The sequence below is a fragment of the Phyllobates terribilis genome, unplaced genomic scaffold (genome assembly GCF_046119375.1).
Source record: "Phyllobates terribilis strain yellow unplaced genomic scaffold, ASM4611937v1 Scaffold_9__5_contigs__length_417890890, whole genome shotgun sequence".
Lineage (NCBI taxonomy): Eukaryota > Metazoa > Chordata > Amphibia > Anura > Dendrobatidae > Phyllobates > Phyllobates terribilis.
In genome coordinates, this window is record NW_027362769.1 from 347,096,854 (window position 1) to 347,124,367 (window position 27,514).

A 27,514-nucleotide genomic window follows, 5' to 3' on the forward strand; every position below is an offset into this window, starting at 1 on the left:
AAAAAATAAATAAATCAAGCCTCTGAACACGCGCTAAGGCTATGTGCACACAGAGTCTTTTTACAGGAGTAGAAACTTGGCACAACATCAAGTTTTTGAGGGGAATTTGGAAAGTTTCCTCTCCGTTTCTGCTCCAGATAGACTACCTGTGCACAAGCCCTTCATGGATTTGCATATTGAGTGGTTTTTGAAAAGTTTTGCTTTTTCTAAAAAGAAGGATTAAAGTATTTTCATTCAATTTTTGCTGCAAAACAATCTATGAAAAAAAAAAAGTCTCTGTGCTCATAGTCTTAGCGATGTTGTCGGGTTTAGAAAACCTATTAGCAAATTCCCTACTGGTGAATTTCGACTTAATAGATTTATTATCCTGAGAGTAAATGGCTCTGGAGCGCTCACCACATCCATGCATTACACGGACAGCCCATTAGCTTGAAATGACCGCTTTGTAATACTTAATTTCCCCTGCGGAGGCGCTGCAGGGAAATGGAGCACGGTTCTCACTTCTGATTACAAGGTTTGCACATCGCTAGGATGTCACTTCATGATCCGGAGAATGAGGGGCCCTCAGCGCTGGCATTTTCCGCAGTATAGTGGCGTCCCCCCTGGCTGTGCAGCTGGATGGACGTCACATATTAACACACTCACCATTGGTTTCCACCGGCTTGTTTCTCTAGCAGAAGCTGCTTTTCCTCCTCGGAGAACAGGAGATCAAGCTCGAAAGAGTTATTATCCAGGTCATGAATGTACTGTTCAATGTTACTACCGGATCTCTGCGGCTGAACCGGTTCTGGGATGGATAGGGCTTGGGAGGACACGGACGAGGCCACCTGCATCCCCCCAAACTGACTCAAGAGGTCGTCATACTGGAAGAAGAAGAGAAGAAGGACACGAGAGTTTATAAGTCATTTAGATGGAAATTCACTTTTACACCATCAATATCAAAGGTGAAGGGAGAGGACCAGATGCATTTTCTGCTTTGAGTAATATTTTTTTAGTAGGACAACAACAGCAGAGATCAGAGTTTCTGCCGATCAGAGTCATTGGTGAGACCAGAACCTGGGCATTACAGCTGGGGTCCGGCTCCTGCCAGCAGGGACGCGTTTGTAATCTCATCCCGCGCCATTGACCAGTTACGGTGACCCCGACCACCTCGCTCTTTAGACGGTGTGAAGGGCAAAACATATTTCAAGATACAATCACAAAATGAAGGTTGTACGGTAGCTAAAGAGACTGTGTCATCAGAAAGATAAATGAAACAATAGGTTAGGTTTAAAAATAAAAAATTTAATAGTGATATGAACATATGTTACTAAAAAAATCCAAATAAAAATGGTGCAATTTTCAGCTGCTCATCAGGCCAAAATTAGACTCCCTGTACTGTATGTGGAGGTTAGCGGAAAGAGACTGAAACAGACCCTATGTGTCTGTGTAGAAGCATAACCCGAACATGCTCAAATCTGGGCAAGGGCCAGTGAGAGGAGAGAGATGTAATATTAACTACTGTGAATGTCAGAGGAGGAGGTGAGCTGTGATATCTATTCTGAATAGTGGTGGATCCTGTGAGATCAGTCATTGTACAGGAGGAGGAGGAGGTGAGCTGTGATATCACCTATTGTGAATGATGGATCCTGTGTTATCTACTGTATATAGGGGTGTTATTTGTCACAGTACAGGAGGAGGTGAGCTATGACACCACCTATTAAGATTGGTGGCTTTTGCTTTATCGCTTATGAAGAAATTTATAAAGAGGTTGTCCTATTACAATCATTTTCATGTTTAAGGCCAGTCAGGTCATAATAACGTGGTAGGTGAAATGCAGGGGCGGACATACCATTGGTGCAACCTGTGCCGCTGCACAGGGCCTCAGGGGGAAAGTAGGCCAAATCCACTTTCTAAGCAGGTGGAATGGTGCATTATAATGAGCTATGGGACTGCAAAGGGCCCCTATATTGTTCTTGCACTCTTCTGTGTATGTCCACCACTGGTCAAATGTATGGGAACCCTATTGTTACCAAGAGAATGACCTGGCAAGGTCCCAATCTTGGCGACAGTGGAAGCCGTCCATACAAAGCCGCCCTCCAAAGAAATATAGGAAGCAAATTACTCTGAGGCGATGTTACGTTTCCCATAGTTCTGACCCGAGAGTAGATGAAATCTGAAATGACTTACATTTCCATAAAACTCTTCATCATCTTCGGCCATGGCGGGCAGGTACGCTGTGAGTTTAGGAGGAGTCTGAAGGTGTAAGTCTTGCCACGTGATGCCATCGAAGAACGAATGACCCTTTAGGGGACCATATCCTCCCATCTCCTCACAGCCTAATCGTTTGGTGGGGTCTAGGACCTATAAAAAAAAAAAAATAAAATAAAAAAACCCCAAAATGTATAGAATATAGAAAGGTTGAAGAGAGACACAAACTAAACTAGAATACATAATCAATTTTCATCATCTGTTTGAATTCCCTTCTCTTTTAAGAATAATATAAATATATATATATATATATATATATTATATATATATATATATATATATATATATATATATATATTATTATTATTATTTTATTTATTTTTATTTTTCCTTGTGTTGAAGTTTGACAAGATTTAACTTTTTTTTGTCTTCATTGACTTCTGGAAGTTTTCACATGGATTGTGCAAGCTGCAATTTTTTTTTTTAATCGAACTACATCTGCAGGTGACTTATTTAAAAATGGTTTCTCTTAAAGGGAATGTCAGCAGGTTTTTGTTATGTAGAGCAGCATGTTGTAGAGGCAGAGAGCCTGATTCCAGTGATGTGTCACTTACTGGGCTGTGTGTTGCTGTAATAAAATCAGTGTTTTATCAGCAGGAAATTATCACTACAGGACTAAGTGTCTCGTGCCTCCTGGTCCAACCACGCCCCCAGAACTGATTGGCCGCTTTCTGTCAATATACAGTGTACACAGAAAGTAGCCAATCAGTGGTGTGGGTCGGGTTATACACAGCTCTGCTAGAATCACAGTTTTCTCTGCTGCAGATCTATCACAACTGCTGCACCCAGTAAACTAAGTGACATCGCTGGAATCAGGGTCTCTGTTCGTATACCATGCTGCTGTCAGATTACATAGCAAAAACCTGCTGACAGATTTAACTATATTAAGGTCAGTATGAAATCTGATTTGTAGACATTTGCCTAAAGGGGTTGTCCGGTCAGAAGATACTGATGACCTATTCTTGAGTCGGGTCATCAGTATCAAAATCGGTGGCTGTCCAACTCTTGGAACCCCAATTAATCAGCTGTTGTAAGCTCCAACGCAGCGCCATTCAGTATGTAGCAGTCGCTGATGGGTGCTGCAGATCAGATCCTATTTTCTTGAATAGATGCTGTGCTGCTGTACCTGGCAGCAGCTACTACACACATTGCATGGAGTTGTGCAGAGCAATTTGTTTACATCCAACAGGTGATCAGTAGGGGTGGAAAGTGTCAAACAACCCCCCTCCCAAATTTGATATTGAGAAGTCATCCTATATCTCTTCACCCAATAATCCCTTTAAACAAACCAATATCAAATAGAAAAATCGTCTTCAATAAATATTTAATAAGCATTTCTGAATGAGAATGATACTACCATGTCTAATTATTCCAATGATATACTTGCTGTGGCGCTCCCTGGTTTCTTTTGACGCCCTTAGCACAGTCACTCATCCGTGTGTCACAGTCCTTCATGGGCTGTAAAGTTTGGGTCAGTGGACCCGCAGCCAGTCTGTGCATCGTTTTCCATACCTGGACCTACGCACATGGATGAGTGAATCCAGCCAAAAAAAAAAAAAGGACATACCAGAAGTTTTTCTACAAGGTCTTTAGCTCTGGGGAAGAACTTTTCCGGGAAGTCGTACTCCAGCTTTATTATCTTCTGAAATATAAGGTATTCATTGCTGCAATAGAGAACACAAAGCCGATCAGAGTGTCATTCTGCACAAACTCACAACTCCAAAATCTGAGCGGCACTCCTTCCTCCACCTTAGATAAGGGACAGGCTTACCCGGCTCTGTAAGGCGGCAATCCGGCTACTAACTGATAGATAATGCAACCTAACGCCCACAGGTCAGAACTGGAGGAAGAGAAAAAAAAAAGGATCAACCAAAATGCAAAGTTATATTAAAAGTTTTTTTTCCTCAAGTCAAACATGTTGCACCGATATAACTGCAATAAATAGAGTTTATGCCCTATAGTAAGTATGGCACGGAAAACAACCTGTAACATCACAGCTTCACCGTCCTAGGTGTCCGGAGGTCTGGGAACTTTACTATGAAATGTAATATATTCAATTATGCAAGGATCACTCTTTTGCTTTCCATGAGGACAAGCATGATAGGAATGTGCGCTCAGTAAATGGATAAGAATTTAATGTCATCATTAAGTCCAGCGGCTCAGATACCCCTTCCCTTCGACTGCTTATGTTAGGGACATCCTCTGCAGCATTAGACCATTGGCACTGACATGGGCATGGTAAATCAGTGGCCTCCTTATGAGTTTCCTCTGCTTTGTCAGGGTAGATACCCCCAGTTTAAGTTGGGACACAACTGTATGGCATATAGGGAGTCTGGCAGCACAAAATGACTGTTCAAACCAAGCACTGCACCTTGCAGGGGTCATAGCCCTAATAATAAATAATTAATGCCCAAATTCATTGCTGTACTTGCCAGAAATTGGTCAATATTCAAATATGCTAATGAGGTGCTTAGCGCACCCTTGGCGTCACCGGGCAGCTTAGCGCACCCTTGGCGTCACCGGGCAGCTTAGCGCACCCATGGCGTCACCGGGCAGCTTAGCGCACCCTTGGCGTCACCGGGCAGCTTAGCGCACTTTCCCACCTACTTGTTTTCCATCTGTAAAGAAAAAACCTGGGAGTCTGAACTGAAACGTAAATTGATGTGCATGCAAAATGTAAATGCATGTTCACATAAGGCCACTAGACAGAGAAAAACCAAAGACAAGCAAAATACCCAAATAACTGGAAGTAAATGGATAAATCGCACAGTGCAAAAAAATATGATAAATAATAAATACCCTTTATTATTTATCATATTTTTTTTGCACTGTGCGATTTATCCATTTACTTCCAGTTATTTGGGTATGTTGCTTGTCTTTTGTTTTCCATCTACTGTATATCTACCATCCTTTGACTACTGGAAAGTCAGAACTGTAAATCAAGGATGAGGAGGGCGGAGATGGAATACATGCACTAAACTTGATGGCACCCCAAGGGTGCACCATGCGCAACAATAGCATAGTTGAATAAAGCAGGCTTTCTGGCAGGCGCAGCAATGAATTTGGACACTAAAAGTCCAATTTTTATTAGGCTTAAGTCCCCTACAAGGTCCTGTGCTTGGTGTGAACAGTCATTTTGTGCTGACAAGACTCCTTTTAAAGAGAATCTGTCATCAGGTTTCCTTGTTCTAGAACGGCCCCCCACTATAATGACCTTTCTAGATGTACTAATCCTCCAATGTATACCAGCCGGCTGCAGATGTAAGAAGAGCCTGTACTTCTGTCCTTATGTCATCCATGTCTCGCGCTCGTTTTGCCCACCCAAAGCTCAGCGCTTGTGCATAGGTGAATTTATTCTCTGGCCTGAACACGGCAGAGTATTCCAGGCTCCTGATGAACAGAGTAAGAGAAAAATGTACTGCTAGATTATGAGTGTAGGGGACGTCATCGATGTCAATGCAGGGCAAGGGGTAGGAAGACGTACACTGCGGTGGGCTCTGAGGACGGCTCAGAGGGGATTTGCATCTGCTACGGGACAGAAGTGCAGGCTGTTCTTACAGGTATCGCAGACTGTGGCAGCAGGGGAATCACACATTTACAAAAGTCATTGTAGCAGGAACAAGTTCAGAACAGGGAAACTTAAAGACAGGTTATCAGGCTGCGTTCCCAAATAGTAGCAGTTCAGGCTCAATGGATCACAACTCAGGAGCTTTTCCCAACATGGACATTTGCTGAGTGCTCTCTTCATGGTCTTCAGCGTGAATAACTAACGATCTGCTTAAAATTAATGAGCATTTTACAAGAGCGGAACAGGAAATAAGCTGTGAAAAGCCATTAGACTTGCCTTTTACATGCTGATTTTTCTGTGAGAAGCTCCGGAGACACATACTGTGCTGTTCCCACAAATGAATTTGCCCGGGCTGCGGAAAAAAATAAAATATATATTTTCTAAATGCAAGTTAACACTGATTTTTTTTTTGGGACAGTCAATTTTGTAATTTTTCCCCTCTCACTTGTTCTCTATTTTAAAAGGAAAATATTCACCCTTGATAACCTAGTTTACATGTTTAACCCCTTCATGACATGCGCCGACTGTTAACCTGTTGAATGCCGTTGACACACTCAGCCAGCGGCATTTAACACGCGCCCATGACGTGATCGCGGGTCGCCGATGGGTTGCTGTGACAGCGATTTTTTACTATATGCATTGCTGTATATAGCACAAGCGATCAATCGCAGCTTCTATTAAGGACAGTGGTAAGCAGAAAATAATGTTTTAAAAAATATGGAGGAAGAAAAAAAAAAAAGTCCAAATCACCTTTTTTCCCCCAGATATAAAAAAAAAAAATTACACATGGTGTATTGCCGTGTTTAGAAAAGCCATCTAAAAAATATAAAAATAATGAACCTGATCGGAAAACAAAAAAAAAAAAAAAAAAAAAAAAAGGACAAAATTACAGTTTTTTTTTTTTTTTGGGGGGGGGGGGGGTCGCTGCAATTCCACATAAAAAGCTGTAACAAGCGATCAAAACATCATATCTATCCCAAAATGATATCAATAAAAATTCAGTCTCGCCATGCAAAAAATAAGCTGTCATACCGCTCCATCGACCAAAAAATTAAAACGTTACGGATCTCGGAAAAAGGCAAAGCCCCCCACCCAAAAAAAAAAAAACCTTCAGATTCTTTTTTCACCACTAAAATAATAAAAAGAAACTGGACGTATTGGGTATCGCAGTAATCGTACTGATGAGCAGAATCAGAATGTGAAGTAATTTTTACCACAAAATGTACACCGTAAAAACAATTACCAAAAACCTTCCAGAATGGTTTTCACAATTGTTCCCCACTTGGAATTTTTTTCCCCCCATTTTCAAGTACACTATGCGGTAAAATGAATGGTGTCATTCAACAGTACAACTAGTCCTGCAAAAAAACAAGCCCCAGTACGTCCATGTGGACAGAAAAAAAAATAATAATAATAATATGCCTTTGGGAAGAAGAGGAGGAAAAAACGAAAATTGACCACATCGTGAAGGTGTTAATGACATAGAATACAACTAGAGATAAAACTTCAATAATTCCACTTTTTTATATTGTGCTGATCTTCAGTTAAAAACCTAATAGTCCAGATCTGCAATTACAGTTCTGCTGGTTATTAGTGGAAACAGTCAACAAGAATGGGGTCAGAGACCCCCTAAGAAAAAGTCAGTAAGATCGTGAGTGATGGGGTGGCAGCAGGTATCACAGGATTGCATCTCTGCACTACAATACAAGCGGATCCGGCAAGTAGATTTTAGCCAATTTGCTGACTTTTTCCCTAATAGTGAAGCCTGGTAGCCATAGAAAAGGCCGACTGTCCCGGGACATGTTACCTACCTTGCCGGCTATCGGAGGACAACACCTTTGCTGTCCCGAAGTCTGTGATCTGAATGTGCATGTCTTCACTAAGCAAAATGTTTTCCGGCTTCAGGTCTCTGAAATAAAGAATATAATTTTGGAATTATTTTCTCTAATAGTCAAGTCTATCAGCGCTCGTTTATTGCCCCTGAAGCTGTAAGGACAGATCGACGTCATTAGGATTATTTTGTCCCCATACAGCTTGCATGTTGTCAGCAGCACGTCTTGTCTACATGAGGTCATCACCGCTTGACAAAAAGATATTTTGGAATGAATGATCCAATCAGTGTCTCGCATGTCCCATCGGCTGATCAGTGGCCATGAGCATTCTTATTTGCCAATCAGTCCATGTAAATAAGTCACCGGTGGTCCGCTCCGATCTCCTGATGCCTCTATTCCCTTCGCTCCGTGAAACTTGCAGATTACTATGCTTTGCTTATATATAGCAATTATTTACACAGCACTTTACAGACATCATCACTGTCCCCATTGGGGCTCACAATCTACATCCCCTATCAGTATGTCTTTGGAGTGTGGAGGGAAACCAGAGAACCCGGAGGAAACCCATGCAAACACGGGTGGAACGTACAAACTCCTTGCAGATGTTGTCCTTGGTGGGATTTAAACCCAGGACCCCAGCGCTGCAAAGTAACAGTGCTAACCACTGAGCCACCATGCTGCCCCTACTACAAGTCTAGGATGAAAAAACCACCATTTTTTTTCTCCTTTTTCCCTTTGTGTTTCAGATCAAACCAAGAACTGAAAATATTGTTTTGTTGCCCCCATAACAGCGTTCTGGCCTTAGGGTGGCCATACACCTTCAATAGATTGACAGACAATCAGGTGCCCCCATACACTCCCGGCTGAGGAGGCATTGCTTTTTGATGGAGAGGTGACTATGCTGCCATCAGAGATGTCAGATAGTCTTCTGATTGCAAAAGGAATAGCCCCATTCTTCTTTCTGTTAGGTGGTCCCCATACGCATAAGAGGGTTGGACTGCATGTTCTCTTAGATGCCTCGACCTTGTGTTCTCTCAGGGGGATTAGCAGCTGCAAGACATGTCCGACAGCAGCTTTCTACCAGATGGAAACATGGACGCTCAGCCGAGGTGAGTGCTCAGGTGTATGGTGAAACATAAGTGTATGGACACCTATGAAGCCCGATCCATCCACTTCTGACAACCATAGGGGAGTGATGAGGACCTGCAAACTTATCAGATGTCTGCTGAGAAACCTGGTCTAACTTATCAGATTAACTATTGGTTTGATGGTTTAGGACACAGATCAAGCCGGAGAGTATTTACAAACTGCGCACGATGTCCTCACAAGACAAATCCTCTTACTGCCAACACAAGTTCGCCACAAGAACAGAGCAGTCATATCCTCAGAAGATTAATGCTGCAGGGGAAGACATCCGTTAGGTTGGAAATCACACATGTAGCTCTTTGACACGGTAAAAGAAGGTTCAGTCTTTCCTTTATCATTCTTGTCCTTAGATCTACTCATAGTTTTGGTTTAAGAAAAAAGAAATGCATATGTGATTCCAGAGATTCGCACGTCCGACACTCATGGACTGAGTGTGCACCGCGACGTCCGCTCCGGCTAGGAGTCTACGGACCCAAAATGATCGGCCTCTTATATGCCCGAGATTGGGTCAGGAGACTCCCAGCTGGTCCGGACGTCGCGGCCTCTACTCCGACAGTAAGAGTCAGTGGCAAACAAACCAAGCGGGTTCTGGTTTCATGCATTCGTCCAAATTATATTTCCACCCATGTGACCTTACCTGTGAATTATTCCCTTCTCGTGTAGGTATTCTAAGGCGCACACAATTTCTGCCGAGTAAAACCTGGTGCACGTTTCATCAAAAGAGCCAATCTTCCTTATGTACTTCAGTAGTTCGCCATTTTTGGCGTAACTGAGGCCAAAGTCTGTAGCTGTTGTTAAGGAATAACGTTATGAAGAAACTCGGGATTTATTCTTTCCCTGATCCGACAGAAGACTGAAATAATAGGAGGCAGCGATCATGCTATTATAGAATTTTGGATAACTAGAGGAGGAAGACATGTGAAGACTCAAACTTCAAGGTTAGATTTTAGAAAGGCAGATTTTAAGAGACTCAGAAAGAGAATAGGAGGGATCCAATGGCTGGATGTCCTTAAGGACAAAAATGTCCAGGAAGGATGGGAAATTTTTAAAAATGAGATTCTCAAAGCACAATCGTTAGCAATCCCGAAAAGTAGGAAGAATGGGAAGCATTTAAGGAAACCAGGATGGATGAACACAGAACTTAAACACATGCTAAAAAGAAAGAAAGAAATGTTTATTAAATGGAAAGAGGGAGGCATATCTAAAGAAGATTATAATGCAGTCTGCAGATCCTGCAGGGCACGTATCAGGTTAGCTAAAGCTGACAATGAATTAAGGCTTGCAAGAGATGTCAAAAGCAATAAAAAAGGATTTTGGGGGTATGTCAAAAGTAAAAGAAAAGTCAAAGATGCTATAGGATTTTTACAGGATGAAAATGGAGAAATGGTAAGAGGATGTTGAGAAGGCCAAACTTTTTAATTCCTATTTTGCACCTGTTTTCTCTCAGAAAGAAAGTGTAACATCAACTGATCTTCACTGTCCTTTTAAAGGAATAGAGGAATCCAAGTTATCTGTAAACAGAAAGATTGTGAGGGAATATTTAGCTAACATAAATGAGTTCAAGTCTCCAGGTCCAGATGAATTACACCCCAGAGTACTGAAGGAGATCGTAGAAGAAATTTTAGAACCACTCTCCATAATCTTTGAAAATTCTTGGAGCACAGGAGAAGTCCCAGAAGACTGGAGAAGAGCAAATGTTGTTCCTATCTTCAAAAAAGGGAAGAAGGTGGACCCAGGGAACTATAGGCCGGTGAGTCTGACTTCTATACCAGGAAAGATCTTTGAACAAATTATTAAACAACATGTATGTAAGTACCTGGATAAGAATGAAGTGATTAACCAGAGTCAGCATGGGTTTGTAACTAACAAGTCATGTCAGACTAACTTAATCTTCTTCTATGACAGAATCACTGACTGGGTGGATCAGGCAAATGCTGTTGATATAGTATATCTTGACTTCAGCAAAGCATTTGACAAAGTATCTCACACCATCCTTATTGAAAAAATGACCAAGTATGCAATGGACCAGGCAACTGTTAGGTGGATTCATAACTGGCTTAGTGATCGGACTCAAAGGGTGGTTGTAAATGGCTTCACATCCAGCTGGATGAATGTCTCAAGTGGGGTACCACAGGGCTCCGTCCTGGGACCTGTATTGTTCAACATCTTTATCAATGATTTAGATGAAGGAATTGAGGGTAAACTGATTAAATTTGCTGATGACACAAAGCTAGGAGGGATAGCTAATACTAGAGAAGAGAGAGAGAGGATTCAAAAAGACCTAAATAAACTGGAGCAATGGGCAGCAACCAACAGAATGGTTTTTAACAGGGAAAAATGCAAAGTACTACATCTGGGCAATAAAAATGAAAAAAGCATATACAGAATGGGAGGAATAGAGCTAAGCAACAGTACATGTGAAAAAGACTTAGGTATACTAATAGATCATAGACTGAACATGAGTCAACAGTGTGATGCAGCAGCAAAAAAGGCAAATACAATTCTGGGATGTATTAACAGAAGCATACAGTCTAGATCACGTGAAGTCATTATCGGTCTTTACTCCTCTTTGGTCAGACCTCATCTGGAATACTGTGTACAGTTTTGGGCACCACATTTTAAAAAAGACATAGACAAACTGGAGCAAGTTCAGAGAAGAGCGACCAGAATGGTGACTGGTCTGCAAACCATGTCCTATGAGGAACGGTTGCAGGATTTGGGAATGTTTAGCTTGCAAAAAAGAAGACTGAGAGGAGACTTAATAGCTGTCTACAAATATGTCAAGGGCTGTCACATTGTAGAAGGATCATCTTTATTCTCATTTGCACAAGGAAAGACTAGAAGCAATGGGATGAAACTAAATGGGAGGAGACACAGATTAGATATTAGAAAAAACTTTTTGACAGTTAGGGTGATTAATGAGTGGAACAGGCTGCCACTAAAGGTGGTGAGTTCCCCTTCAATGGACGTCTTCAAACAGAGGCTGGACAGACATCTGTCTGAGATGATCTAGTGAATCCTGCTTTGAGCAGGGGGTTGGACCAGATGACCCAGGAGGTCCCTTCCAACTCTACCATTCTGATTCTATGATTCTATGAAAAGTTTCTTTGGTTTTATTAGAGATGAAAATGTAGAGGAGCATTACTGAGGCCATGCACAATTAGGTTTCACCTTTCATGGCTTTATCAAGTGTTCGTCCAAAGCCGATCACTGCTAGTCCCAATTACCTTATTCTCTAGGGATAATTTGTTAGTACATTTATACAGTTCACCAATAAGATGCAAAACCAAAGTGATGTGAATAGTGGTTTTTTTCTTGAAGGGCTTTGGAACCATTATTTTTAACTAAAACAAGCATCTTTCCAACATGCAATTCCCCATGATATACAGCTGTCCCTGTACAGCCCGATAGTCGTACTTTCCCACTTCTTGGTAACGGACTTGTTCATTTTGAGAAAAAAATAACCCAAAACCCTGCAATCTGGCCACTTTTCTATTTTTCGGAAGCGATCATTATCTCCAATCTTGGCTCTTACAGCCGCCATTACATCCTATTGTGTAACACTGGCAGATCGTCTCACACACTTGTCTTAAAGGATACATAGTTTTTCAACATCTTGAAATGTGAAGTATAGCTTGACAAAGAACGGGTGATCCAACCGCGACATTACATCTCTTTCCCGCGTCACATATGGCACCTTGTTCTCCTTTACAATGTGACGCTTCTGTAGAATTTTAACTAGAAGGTAAAAAAATATATATCAAATGTATAAATTAATGCAGATGTATTAATACTGGTGAGGAAATATCATTAAAAGGGGTGTCCAGGTTTGGGGCTCAATGCGCACACTGCAAGCTGTCAGGATTCTTTGGTGCTCATGTGACTGCAAGTATGTAATTTGCATACTCCCGGCCACATTCCGACTAGACATGTCTGGTCTCGTTCAATTCATTTGCATTGAGTGAGGCAGCACACGTCTAGTAGTCACATGGCGGCATTTATGCAAACTGTAAACTTGCGGTCACGGCCGCTACCATAGAATCCTGACAGTGAGCAGAGGACTCACAAGTCTGCAATCACATAGAGAGACTGCAGACTTGTACCCCAAGGCCGGACAAGCCCTTTAAGGGTGATGTCCACCTTCACAACCATTTTATTTCATTGCTCCAATGCATATAAATGAAAAGGGAGGCAACTTTGTAATAATCGCCTCTATGTTATCAGACTAGACACGCCAAAAAGCCAGCAGATTTGGTCACGAAGAAGGGCATCGTCTTAAAAATAGCAATTATTTAATAAAAACTTGCTACTTTTGGCAAAACCCATTTAAATGAAAGGTATTCACTAAAGACTGAAACTTGTTCAAGGAAAAAAATAAAATAAACCTTTGCTTTTTACCCTATATAAGGGTTTGAGGGAAACCCCCTCCCCCGGCTACAGTTTGTTTAAAAAAATAGAAATCCATGTGACTTGCTCCCACTCTTTGGGTCCAGCGACCAGTCTCTGCTGCCGCTCCCGACGTCTTATTTTCTGCACCACTGACGTTGCGTCGACAGCATTGCAGCAAAACAGTGAACAAGATCAGCAGCTTAGACTCAGTGCTGGACCAAGGCAAGGTGAGTAAGGTGAAGAGAGCAAGAGCAGCAGCATAGACTCAGTGCTGGACCAAGGCAAGGTCAGTAAGGTAAAGAGAGCAAGAGCAGCAGCATAGACTCAGTGCTGGACCAAGGCAAGGTCAGTAAGGTAAAGAGAGCAAGAGCAGCAGCATAGACTCAGTGCTGGACCAAGGCAAGGTGAGTAAGGTGAAGAGAGCAAGAGCAGCAGCATAGACTCAGTGCTGGACCAAGGCACAGGTGTTTTTTTTTTTTTTATTAATAATCAAAACTGCAGCTGGGAGATGGGGGTATTTCCAAAAGTAGAAAACCCCTTTAAATAAGTGTGAAATCCCTAAATGTATATACTTACTGGCATACTCTCTTCCGGTTGATATCTCCTTGGCCAAAACGACCTATAAAATAGTAAAACAGTGCATTCACCACATTGAAACACAGAACATCTTAACAGATAATCTACAGGTTATGAAAAAAAAAGAAGACCCCGGCTCATGAAGTCACAAGACTGATTAATATATTCTGTATGACAAGCATGTAACGCGGAAACCCTTCCGATAAGCCACAAGACCATGCTTACAGAAAGTCGGAGATATCATGCTATAGAGTGCATAAAATGCTTCTGGGCCATTCATCATACCCCTCAGATTGCCATTTGGCCAGCAGCTATTACCTGTGACCCCCATATACACATGCATGCCTTCCTACACCTCGTGAGCTTGTGTTTTCAACACAGAGAGAGAAATAAGTTACTATTAGACATCTGACAGCTTCTTATCTTCCGTGAGAATGAAGGATGGGGCATGTTAAAATCCAACATGTTCGATCTTTCTTTCCACACCAACCACTGCTATCTCATTCACATTAGATCAGAGCTTCTCACATTTTTTCTGCTTGACTAAGATAATGCCAGGCCTCCCTATCTGCAGTGGACATAGAATCCTACAATGTTAGGGTTGGAAAGGACCTCCGGGATCATCGTGTCCAACCCCCTGCTCAATGCAGGAGTCACTAAACCATCTCAGACAGATGTCTGTCCAGCCTCTGTGTGAAGACTTCCATTGAAGGAGAACTCACCACCTCTCGTGGCAGCCTGTTTCACTCACTGATCACCCTTACTGTCTAAGTTTTTTCTAATCTGTATCTTCTCCCATTCAGTTTCATTCCATTGCTTCTCGTGTTTCCATGTGTAAATGAGAATAAAGCTGATCCCTCTACAGTGTGACAGCCCTTCAGATATTTGTAGACAGCTATTAAGTCTCCTCTCAGTCTACTCTTTTGCAAGCTAAACATTCCCAGATCCTCTAACCGTTCCTCATAGGACATAGTTTGTAGACCGGTCACATATCAGTATTTGTAGCAGATTTTTCTTTTTTCGTACATAACCCTTACTCCTCAACCGTTCCACAGGAAAAAAATACATTTTTACACTACAACACAAGTCATGTGTTTAGGTGTCCCTAAGACAGTCCTTAAGACTGCAAAATCATACAGCAGGATACTCCAACAAGAGACACAATACAAAAGAAACACACAACAACTCACTGTCGAGAAGGATCCTTCGCCGAGGATTTTGCCGAGCTTGAAGTCCTGGGGGCGTTTCTTTCGAGGCTGCTGCGATGCTTGTTGCACTGAATGCTGCTCAGACTCCGCTGTGTGAGCCTCGCTGGTGGAGGCCGTGCGAGGGCTGCAGTTCGCCAGGGTGGGCGAAGACCCAGAATCTGAACCAATCACGAGAGAAGGAGATGGGCAGGGGCACATAACCACGTTGGACTGAATAGGCATAGTATCATACTGAAAAGAAAATGGGAGGGAAAAAAATAAAATCAGCAGCAGCAAAGCATTATGGATCAAATGGAACAGAGGAAACGATGTTAAAGGGGATATATCAGCAGGATTTCACACCCCAAAATATTTATATGTGCATGTAGCTCTTTCAAAGACAAGTCTAGCAATACCTTTACATGGCGAATAAGTTCCTCCATTACTTAGAAATCAGCATTTGAACTGATATGCAAATGGGACTGAAGAGCTATGGTAGATCTGAAGCCTCTGTCACTCCAGCTCTATTCCCCACCTAGTGTCGCCTCCTCCTGCTTAAATGACAGCCTCTATACTGTGTGACTTCAAAAGGAGCAGTCAATCGAGCAGGAGAGGCGGCGCTGGGTGGGGAATAGAGCTGGAGTGACAAAGGCTTCAGATCTACCATAGCTCTTCAGCCTCATTTGCATATCAGTTCAAATGCTGATTTCTCAGTAACGGAGGAACAGACTGACCATGTAAAGGTATTGCTGAACTTGGCTTTGAAAGAGCTACATGCACATATAAATAGTTTGGGGTGTGAAATCCTGCTGACAGATCCCCTTTAAGCAAACAGAGCAGATATCAAGACCCCAATCAGACAATGAGCACCGTGTATGGCCGGATCAATGCATTTACTCCACAGCTTCTAGTGATCGCCCCTCCTGGAGGACGGGCTTTGTTAGCACAGCTGCCTTTTAGCTTTTGGCTTTGTGGTATTTCTATGTAATCCCCATGTTTGTTTTCTACAGAAACTCCAATTTACGCTCACATACCAAAACAATAAAGGAAAAAAAGGCTTACAACCTTTCAAAATAAGGGCCAAATGCTGAGCAAATAGAAATAAATGCTCTGCCATTACACAAGTAAACCGTGAGAGCCACGGACATCCACCTCTCCATTCACTGCCCGCCGGGAAATATGCCACGTGTGAACTCACCCGCAGTGTGCTGCAAAGCTGCTTGTTGTATTAGTGGTCTGCAAAAAAATTGGGGGCCATTGAGCTACATTATTTAATACAGGGTTTTTTGAAGCAACATAGTATAGGGGTTTAATATTGTGCATCATAGGCAAGTTTTTAAAAAACACCCCCCTTCTCGCACTGTAATAAAAATCAGCCAAGCACCTGGCTTTTCATTTCACGGAATTCATGAAATCATTAAATCAATGGCCAAACTACAGGAAACTCCTACATAGCAGAGCAGCCGATGAGCCGCGGCACCAGCAGATAGCGGCACGCGGTACTTTCCATGCACCTGGCTGATCGTGCTATTTCTGGAGATTTTCTAGCAAGTGAAAACCACGGGGGTTTCTACCGAACGCGCCGTGCCTTGAAAATATTTACATCGATCGAACAAGGGCTGCGAGATAAAAGATGGAAAAAAAAAAAAAAAGAACCTCCCGATACGTGCGGAGAAGTGCCGCCATATACATGACCTGGAGGAGAAGGTCACCAAACTGCGGTGCACAAACTGCGGGCAAAACCTACATAGCCCATTACACATCTGTAATGGACAAGATGGACCTTGATGAAAATAAAATAATTAAAAGATATCTAAAATTTGTAGCTAAAGACTGGGCCAACCTTGGCCAATCTCTGCTGGCCACCATCCTGAGAATAAAGGGCCCTTTTGTTCTCAGGATCATCAATCATGAAGTTAAGGCATGGCCTTCACCATCGCTTCATCTTGTGGATAAACTTATTTACCTCAATGAATATGGACAGTCAACTCATCCAGTCATATTCCTCCCCAGTCTTACAGCCGTGGTCCCACCACTATGGTGCAAGCTCAAATCGGCATGAGGAGCATGTTCCTCAAGGTTTTATAGGGGCTGTCTGTCTATCTCAAAGCCCTTTTACCATGCCCGTTATTAAAAGGGGTATTCTCCACTTTTGTCCCCCTGGATAAAACAGACACGGCAAGGAAAGCCATCCCGCCTTGACGTACTCATCATGACAATGTACTTTCTACCCAAACTCTACTGAAGGTGATCAGAAATCGGCTGATCACTAAAGGACCCTTCAACCAAACTGAAGGCGTCAGCCAAATTTTTGGCACAATTTTCTGAGATGAGGTTATAGAGGCTGCACGCTCCCGATGAGCGGGCGCACGCATGTGTAAACTTAGGCGAGGCGATTGGCGTTATTACAGGCGCATTAGTCCGGGTCGTGTTCTGCTGAAGCAATAAACCTTATCAGGAGAGGGCTCATTATGAATGATTTATTAATAACTTCCCTGTTCTACACAAACACATTAATTCTCTGCTGAATCACTCAGCGGTTATCACCGGGGAAGCTGTGGGCGGTCAGATGTGGTGTTACATGTCAGCCATGTAATCCCAAACACGCACAGGGCTCGCTGCCTGACGGCCACACTGGTGGTCACCCAACTACCGCATGTCAATCACAATGACAATTCAATCATTTCTATATATTGACGACCAAGCGTTTGAAAGGTTATCAGATTGGCAGGGGTGCCACGGGTGCAGCTCTGCTCCTACTGAAGTGAATGGAGCTGCAGTACCCGAGAATGGCCACTACACGGTGTTTGGAGCTGTGCTGTACTGGTTCTGTACCCCCTGTATCAGCAGATTGGTGGGGGGCACAGCTGCTCTAAAATCTACATCACAAAGTTACCTAACTTTTAATTAGTTCTGCACCCTGGATAAAACGATACTTATGGATCAATTGCATGTGATAAGTGGCAAAATAAATGCCCGCTGTCTCTTAGGCCGTGGTCACACTTTGCATTTTTTCACAATGAGAAAGTGCAAAAAAAAAAGCATATGTTTTTGCATTTTTTGACACATATATTCTGCACCCCCCCAAAAACACTCACCAAAACCGGCTTTTTGTAAGCAGCTTCTTTACTGACAAGAGAGCAGGATTTGAAAGCAACATGTGAACAAAGCCTTGTAGGATGTGCCGAGTATAATAACAATGCAGCTTTAGGATTACAGCTCCAGGCCTCTCTGGATGACATCACAGAACTGCAGGATGATGCAAGGAGGCTGCAATGTCTGATCGGAGGTAAACAATGCAGGTCTTACAAGACAACTCTGCCAGAAAAAGCGGCATCTCTGTAAGGAACTGTGAGATCTCCCCCTCCAAACCGAGCGCAAGTCTGAGCAAATCCTCACAAACACGGGCTGAATATAGCCAGCTAATGGAGGCTGCAAATCCCCCGCGGCCGGAGAGAATACAAATGAGTCACACAGATCCTCCTAATTGGAGCGTATGTACTGCGCTCGTCATGTGCGAAAACAAGAGGTGCAGCCGGTGGCAGGACTGTTCACAACGAGCTAGAGGTGCAGCCGGTGGCAGGACTGTTCACAACGAGCTAGAGGTGCAGCCGGTGGCAGGACTGTTCACAACGAGCTAGAGGTGCAGCCGGTGGCAGGACTGTTCACAACGAGCTAGAGGTGCAGCCGGTGGCAGGACTGTTCACAACGAGCTAGAGGTGCAGCCGGTGGCAGGACTGTTCACAACGAGCTAGAGGTGCAGCCGGTGGCAGGACTGTTCACAACGAGCTAGAGGTGCAGCCGGTGGCAGGACTGTTCACACAGAGCTTTTCTCTACCTACAAGAGAGATGCAGCAGGTGGCAGGACTGTTCACACCGAGCTTTTCTCTACCTACAAGAGAGATGCAGTCGGTGGCAGGACTGTTCACACCAAGCTTTTCTCTACCTACAAGAGATGCAGTCGGTAGCAGGACTGTTCACACCGAGCTAGAGCTGCAGCCGGTGGCAGGACTGTTCACACCAAGCTTTTCTCTACCTACAAAATAATTTTTTGCCTTTTTTTTATTAATCTGTAGCTGAAAGTAACTTAGATGGTCTGATGAAATTGATGGGTCACCTGACTTTCATCTAATGTCTATGGGTATCTTGAGCCATAGACACGCGGCGCAGAGCCTTCGGTGCGAGCCATAGACACGCGGCGCAGAGCTGCAGTGACTCCATGCTTGCGTATGATGAACTGTTCAGCAGGACTTAAACCATATTGGGCCTTTTTGCAGCAATTTTTAAGAGGATTTTTCAAAAGCGGCACAAAAGCATTAAATGGAACCATAAGAGCTAAGGGACAAATTTGTCACCATATTAGATCAGCAATCTCCCACCCGTGGCTCTCCAGCTGTTCTAAAACTACAACCCCCAACATATTGGAAGTAGTAGGGTTTTAACAGAGATCACTCAATCAGGCGAGAATCAGATACTATAGGCGGACAGTGTGGGCCTATGATTTTGTTAGGGTAGAACATTTCTGTGCTACTGGCGCACGGACATCAGAGTGGTACACGGCACTCATCGGTGCACCATGGGTCAGACTCAAAACCAGGCCCCTAAAGCAGCTCGGGGGCAGGGGTGAACCGGTGATACCAGCCCCATATTGTTTCCACCTCAGCATCACACACACAGGTTTGCTGCGATTTTTATGGCTGTGGCCAGATGCGTTTCATGAAGTTACATACAGAGGGGGCTTTGCGCCATTTCTTTGTGTAGCAAAAGTCACAAATTGCGGCACATGTCACACTTGACACCTTTTTATCTTTCACTTTTCAGCCTCTCGACAACTTTTTTTTTTTTTTTTTTTTTTTTTTAAAGTCTGAAGAAGTTCGCAGGTTGACTCAAAGAGGAAGCTTGGAGTCATTTGAAAAAGAAAAACAAAAAACACCTTACAATGGACTTTTAATAACATTTTTTAATTAAAAATAAAATAAAATCTGAATTAATGGAGCGTCACATGCCAGGTGATAATCGCGAGCGTCCACGTGCCAAAGGGCTGATACACCCCGGGGACGGACGGGTGACTGATAACACAAGTGCGGCTGCAGGGTCTGATCCTCCGTGCAATGGATGTGATCAGCGACATACCTGGACGTGTTGAAATTGGTAGAAAATTGGGTAAATTATTTTTGGCATTTCTTGTACTGTGGAAAGGAGCGTCCATTGGCTCAGTAAATTCCTGAGGGGGAAAGAGGAGCAAGAATTCTAGGTCGCATACCAGACGCTAGTTAGGCACCTATCGAATTTCAGATACAAAGGCCAACAGGAACTTTATCATGTGTCATTCAAGGGTGAGGAGGGTTTTACTGCAGGAAGACACTCGGCTAGAAAGCTGTTCACATTGTTTATTCTGACCGATGCAAGAAGATCAATTCAGTAACCGCAGAGATGCCTGGGAAAGCAGAAACTTAAAGGGGCTGTCTTATGTTCACTAATGAGTAAAATTGCAATAAGCAATTTTTCAACTCAATTCTCAAGAACGAAGGGATTTTTAATTCTATAGTTTGAGGTGGCTGGTAGCCTCGGCAACGAGCAGCCGAGTGGCCAGTCTCTTATGCAGGCAATGTGAGCTTCCATTGCTCTGGAGCTGCGCTACTCCCAATCCTGCCTCTGCTTGAAACATGGGAGAGGGCACTGCTTCCCTCGTCATCCAGCAAGCAGAAGCCAGGGAAACGGTGCTCTCCTGAAGACCAAAGATGAACACACAACGTTAATAGGTTTTCTACTGCAACTCAATCAGACCTACAATGAAAACCATAAGTGATAACCCCTCTAAATCAGGAATGCTCAACCCTTCTCTCTCAGGCTGAACCAAGCCCAAGGGCTGTAATAAAACGTAGGAGTGTTCCCATATCAGAAATGTATGGCATATGGAAAGAATTTGACATAAATCTCTTCGTGGTGTCGGTTCCATTTCTTGGACTCCTGCCTGTCCCTAAGTCGGTCCCCTTCTTCCTATTTTATAATTTAGAAAGGAAAAAAGTGCATGCAGCTCTCTCCATTGTGGTTTTAAAATCTACCAAGCTTTTGTCTGTCCCAATAAATGGATCGGTTCTGTCGGGGGGGGTTCATCTGAATCCCATTTTGGGGAGGATTTAAACAGAATCCCTGAAGCAGTGCTCATCATAGATACAGGATAAATGTGAACTAGGCCTCACACCTTGCATCCATGAAAAAGCTACGCATAGTACTGGGGCTATACAAACATATAAGCACAGGCCTTATGGCCTAAACTCAGTAGTTGTACCCAGTAAAAAAAAAAAGTCTTAAAAAAAATACTATTTTGAGGAAATTAGTCTCCATAGATTTACACTGTAAAAGTGACTTCTGGTCCACACTTAAAGGGAATCGATCACCAGGTTTTTCAACAGCTTGAAATAGGGACAGAGACCCTGATTCCAGCGATGCATCACTTACGGGGCTGCTTACTGCAGTTTTGATAAAATCACAGTTTTCTCTGCTGCAGATGTCAGTTCTCTGAATGCTGTATAACCCTGGCCACAGCTCTGATAGGCAGCTTTCTGCCTATGTAGAATGTACTGCTGCCAATCAGTGGTGGGGGAGGGGTTATACAGAACTCATGAATATGGAGGACTACCTGACAGCAGATTTACTAGTCCTCTAGTGATAAAAAAAAAAACACTGTTTTATCAGCAGAAGATTATCAAAATTACAGCAAGAAGCCCAGTAAGTGACAACATTGCTAGAATCAGGGTCTCTGTCTCTACATTATGCTGCTCGCAGATTATGTGGCAAAAATTGGATGACATTCTCTTTGCACCCCTGTGTGATCTGGCGGGTCGAAATTGAAGTCAGAAGACTCAGAAGAGGACTGGAGCGGGGTTGGAAACCAGTTAAGACTGCGATCCCCACTCCAGAGTTATTTTACATAGGCTTTTATTTTTTTGCAACATGCTAGCGGTACAGCTGACTTTTTGCCCTAAAAAGTTGCAAAAAGGGTAAAAAACAAAATTAAGCACATTCTAGATTGCGTGTAAAGTTGATGAATTACGTTCTCAAGTTTGGAGAATTTGGTGCAAAAAAAAAAAAAATGTTCCATGAAGGAAACACATTTGGCAACATGGTTATGAGGCAGAACAAATGAAACAACAAAATTATGTATGATTAAGAAAAATAAAACCAAGACGATTTTCCTGCGGAAACTACCGATACAGCTGCAGAGCTCCTACAATGAAGAGCACACCCATCCAGCAATAATCCATTATCCCAGTGCTGAGAATTAGAAATTTGAAGCCACACGCTAATTGAGCATAGAAGTGCATTGGGGGCTTGACTGAGTACATTGACACACCCCTAATGCATGTCCAGGCTAATTTACATGTGGCTTCTTGGCTCGATGTCTCATTGCTCACACATTGGATTACTATAAGACAAGTATCATTGTTACTGATGGACCACAACCTGTACAGCCACACCACTAGTTTTAGTAGTAAAATTGACATGACCGGTTCCAGTTAACTACAACTTCACATAATAATCACTTTTGTAGGTGAATATAAGGTAAGTTGATGGCATAGCAAGAAAACGGCACTGTAACTGTAGAATAAGAATGATGGACAAGAAAAAAAGTAAAGATTTGTTCTATGGGATTTTTATGCCTCAGAAAAAAAAAAAACTCCTCAAAAACTCCTCAGTTTCCATTTCAAAACATCAGCAAAAAGATTCAGTCTGCACAGTTTGAAGTGATTCTTTGCATTCACAATGGCCAATAAAGTGTTCCCGGGAAAGCTCGTTTTCCAATATTTGAGCTGTATAAACCGGCTGTCAATCACCTGACAAACAAGCAAAAATACTAATTTATCAGGTGAAATTATCTTTAAGCTTGATTGTCAGCAGCACATCATCCTGTTTAAACAAAACCTGTGCTGCTGAAAACAGGGCTCTGCTATTGGCACAGAACGATCATGTTAACGATCGTTCTGTGAACATAGAAGTGCGGTTGGATCTTTTTTACATAGCCACAATCTGCCAGTGTAAACAAGCCCTTACCATTGTCCGTGAACGGCGTTCAGTATTGTATCTCATCTCACGCTATAGCTTTAAGGCAAATGTCACTTTTGGTAACACAATCAGATCATGTAGTGCCAGATACACAGCGTTCTCCATCGTGCTCCTGTGCAGGTAGGTGCACGTCTCTGCGCTGCGGAAGTACTATAATGCGCATGCGCCGGCTTTACTTCTTGGTCATCGGTGCTCTTCGGCCTCTCCTGCACAAGTGCGTTACAGGACTTCGCTCTGCACGCTGCCAAGATTCCCCGGTACTCCCCATGAGAGCAGCAGGGAACATGACTGCATGTACGAGATTTACATACTTGCGGTCACTGCAGACTAGACTCATCAGGCTTCTCTCAGTTCACTAGTATTGACAGAAGTTTAACAAGTCTAGTTGGCAGGTGACTGCAAACATTTAAATCCCTTACTAAAATTGTGTAACTTGCGATATACTTTAGGGTTATTCTCATCTTAAAATGAGTAATATTGCCAAGTGCTTCCCCTCCGACGTTGCTCCAGCAATATCGGGCTGGGGCTCTCGTAATATCATTCAGTGGCCGCTAATTGGCCGCGTCAGTCTCACTGATGAAACTGACATCTGGAGGAGTCAGAACCGCTGCTGCTGATCTCTCACTTCCTATAGATGTCAGTTTCATCCTAAAGAAGGAAGAGTGAAGCGGCCATTGATCGGCTGCAGGACTCACGTGACATAATGTCATGTGAATCCTGGGAGACGAGGCGGCACCAGAGGTGAGCACAGGTTGCCCAAGTAGTGGACAAGCCCTTTAAGACCAGGAGAAGTCTATCAGCTGTAGCCAACAATGCCGCTTGCCAGAATTGCAAATTAAGCCCGAGTATCACCCACCAGCAAGCCAAGGAGTGGTGCGCTCCTGCCTCAGGAGAAGACACAACCCCTTTAAGTGTTGACAAATGCCTAAATTATTTGACACCACTATATAAAGTATGCCTCCACTGTACGGCCCAAACAAGACGTGGACAAAGCCAAAGAATAATTCAATAAAAAAAAAAAAAGTTTAATACATTTGAAACCAAAAGAAATAATTAAGAAAACGTATCAGGCAAAGTCAAACAAATGTCACATCCACATTCCAGGCCCTTGTATACATCCACAAGTAGTTACATGTTGCCATAATTATCCAACACAACGCCTTCCATAAATGTGGGAGAGAAACTAGGAGGAAACTTGGCAGATGCCAGTAACAGAGCGCAGATTAGCAGATTGCTCCAATTAATGCCTGTGCTGTGAATGACAATGCAGTTGTGAATGACTTGTAGAAACCACAGCGGAGCGCGGCACACACCATTCACTAAACGCCTTGTTTACCCTTCTGAATCGCTTCCCATTTTTACTCCCCAGAAAGGGAACTTGGCCGTTGTTTACGAGATGGAGAGTAAAAACACGTAAGAGTCGGAGGAGTCACTGAGGCAAGTCACTGCCGGCCGCTCACCTTTACAAGCGTTCCTGGTACTTTTCTAAATAAAGTTATTTGAAAAGAACATGACATATACCTGCGCGGTAAGAGATCATGCACATGTTCTGGGGGACGACAGCTGTCAGGACAGGACTACTGACAGGTCATAGTTCCCACGTCCCCCCAAAGTTCTGCATTCAGGGATAAATATATAAAAAAAAAATTTTAAAACTTCAGTCAGGGGTAGACAGTGACACCCCCATATACATTACCAGACAATATCAGCAAGTGTGTACAGCAGCTTATAGGTCTTTTCCCAAAATCACAAGTTATCTCCCAACTATAGGTCAGAGGATACCTTGTTGAGCACGGGAACCCCCGACCAACGGGTCAGGGGATGCCTTGTTGATCACGAGGACCCCCGACCGACGGGTCAGAGGATACATTGATCACGGGGACCCCCGACCGACAGGTCAGAGGATACATTGATCACGGGGACCCCCGACCGATGGGTCAGAGGATACCCGACCGATGGGACGCCCAACCAATGGGTCAGAGGATACCTTGTTTTTCATGGGGACCCTGAACCGATGAGACGCCTGACTGATGGGTCAGAGGATACCTTGTTGATCATGGGGACCCTGAACCGATGAGACGCCTGACTGATGGGTCAGAGGATACCTTGTTTTTCATGGGGACCCTGAACCGATGAGACGCCCGACCAATGGGTCAGAGGATACCTTGTTGATTACACGGAGGACCGACCCATGGGATGCCCGATCTATAGGTCAGAGGATACCTTGGTGATCATGGGAGGACTGACCGAACGATGATGGGACGCCCATTCATACTCTATGGGACGGCCAAAGACAGAATACAGTGCTTTGCTATTTCAGGCAGTCCCATAGCCAACGAATGGGTTGGAGGTCAAGGGTGCGTAATACCATTCTCAGGATCCCTGGGGGGATCCAACTGCGGTATAACTTTTGATTTTGAGAAAAACCCTTTTAATACATCTCACATTTGAGATATCTCTACAATTATATACAATGTAAAAAAAATCCTCTGTGAGATTAACATTCCAGGAAACTATATCAGGGGCACTGAGCTCGCAGAGGATTGGCAGGACTGGATAGAACCGAAACAAAAATGCAGCGGCGAGAAAGTGTTCAGCCTCCGGGTGTAGACGGTGAATGCCTCCATGCACTGACAGCAATCAGAGATCTTAAAAATCGTAATGCACCGAATAAATAATAAAGTATCAGAAAGTTGCAGAACTTTTCCTGACACAATAATTAAAGGGGCGCTCTCCACAGCAGTAAGAGATGGGTGACTGTTAGGATTTGCAATCGCTTAAAGGGGTTAAGCACTATTGGACAGCCCCTTATTAATGGGGCCAGAATGCTGGATAAGGTAAAACAGAAAATCTATACTTACCTCCAATACCGGCGCCGCACCTCTGCGCTCAGCCCCATTTTCCCAGCCAGACTTGTGACATAAACAAAGGTCACGTGACCGCTGCAGCCAATGATCGCCTGCATCATTCACATTTTTGTCCGAGTAGAACAAACCATGTTCTTCCACTCTGACATGACAGTGAAGGCCTTAGTGGTCCCCTGACATTGCTTATTATGCAAGGAGACCAAAGGGGGGCATAGATGAGAGCAGAGGTGCGGCACTGATCCTGGAGGTAAAGATTGATTATATTTTTTCATTTTGTCCTTCAGCCATTTTTAAGGGGACATGCATTAGTAGACAACCCCTTTAATGATCATATTCTGACCTCTGGGACCCCCAAGGATTCAGAGAATAAATGAGCCACAGCATTACAGCCCCTTCACAGTGCCCCTGCTGGCTGTGCAGTGAACAGCAGACAGCCATATTTTCTTGAATGGAGCAGCACTGCAGATTGTGGTTGGGACCATTTTATTTCTCAGTATTAGGGGACGTCGCCTTCTAGCAATATAACATCAGTTACTGCCATGGGAACACCCCTTTACCACAGGCGGTAAAATAATCCCTATTCACCCCCTTTAAATTTACAAAGGGGTCAGCATGTGACCTCTTCAGCCAATCAGCGCTCTCCCTGGTCACGTGACACACTCCTGGCATCAAAGCTCTGTCCTGGGGGCCGTTCTGCCAGCAGTTGGTCACATGACTGCTGACAGGGCGATAACAGAAGATTTGGGGGTATTTATGGCATTTTCCACAGGGGCGAGGCCGGTACATAACACAGCCCATAGGGTACATGCAGTCACCTACAGAAATGAGGTGTGACTATAGGGCCCCATGTGGGGGCACCTGCCAGGCTCTGGGCACAGGGCTACATGCCCATCCTCACATCTATGGAAGGGAGAGGCCTGCTGCCGCCGCTACACGCACCGCTCAGCCCCATCTGCCCCACACCAATGCCTCCTCCACCCTCCACAGCCCTTGAGAAACAAGGCGGACATCTCACCACTTGGCTGGTGGTCCTGGCCATGGCCTTCTCCCCCTCTCCTCAGATGGCTCCAGGAATCACACAGCAGCCAACAGTAATGGCCGCCCGCATCGTCTGGCGCTGACGTCACTCCACAACAATGTTCGTGGTGGTGAAGGGAGGGGCTTATCGGAAAGACGCCGCCGCTGATTGGCTGATGCTGATGTGTGCTCGCCGATGATTGGCTGCCGCGGCTGCCTGTCACTCCCCGGTGGGCACGCCCTTCCCCGCCCCCTCCTCCTCCTCATTCACAGAAAAAGCGTCTTCGTTTCCTTGTTTGTTTCCTCCATTTTGCACTTGCAGTGAGGTGTGCCGGGCTGGGGCTGAGTGCCCGCCTCACACTCACACCTTCCCATGAGACTGCGGGCAGGAGGTGTCATGGCTGCTTCCTGCTACCTATACATATATGTCTGCTTATAATGCATTAAAATAAAGCTATCCGAGTCTTGAAGTCCTTCAGGTGTCCTTTATCTGCTTCTCTTTAGGATAAGGGTCTGCATGTCGACTGCGGTTACCGTGGCAGCAGTTTTGTCGCTGTGTAACATGACAGGGATCGCAGACATTTTTTTCGGATTGAGACGAGCGTATTTCATGGT

The 27,514-nt window shown here is 43.9% G+C and overlaps 1 protein-coding gene across 1 annotated transcript in view; it reads right to left on the reverse strand.

The window, feature by feature from the left end:
* The window catches only part of PDPK1 (3-phosphoinositide dependent protein kinase 1), a 39,091-nt gene extending 12,051 nt beyond the window's left edge, over positions 1 to 27,040 (reverse strand). The window contains exons 1-11 of the mRNA XM_073648098.1: positions 26,898 to 27,040; positions 14,952 to 15,200; positions 13,762 to 13,804; positions 12,397 to 12,534; positions 9,434 to 9,578; positions 7,630 to 7,727; positions 6,095 to 6,170; positions 4,022 to 4,090; positions 3,818 to 3,914; positions 2,170 to 2,343; positions 646 to 863 (exon numbers count right to left, since the gene is read on the reverse strand). Coding sequence (XP_073504199.1) covers positions 646 to 863; positions 2,170 to 2,343; positions 3,818 to 3,914; positions 4,022 to 4,090; positions 6,095 to 6,170; positions 7,630 to 7,727; positions 9,434 to 9,578; positions 12,397 to 12,534; positions 13,762 to 13,804; positions 14,952 to 15,200; positions 26,898 to 26,921 — 1,331 coding nt within the window. The 5' untranslated portion in view covers positions 26,922 to 27,040. The remainder of the gene's footprint in view (positions 1 to 645; positions 864 to 2,169; positions 2,344 to 3,817; positions 3,915 to 4,021; positions 4,091 to 6,094; positions 6,171 to 7,629; positions 7,728 to 9,433; positions 9,579 to 12,396; positions 12,535 to 13,761; positions 13,805 to 14,951; positions 15,201 to 26,897) is intronic.
* Between the last annotated feature and the right edge of the window lie 474 nt (positions 27,041 to 27,514).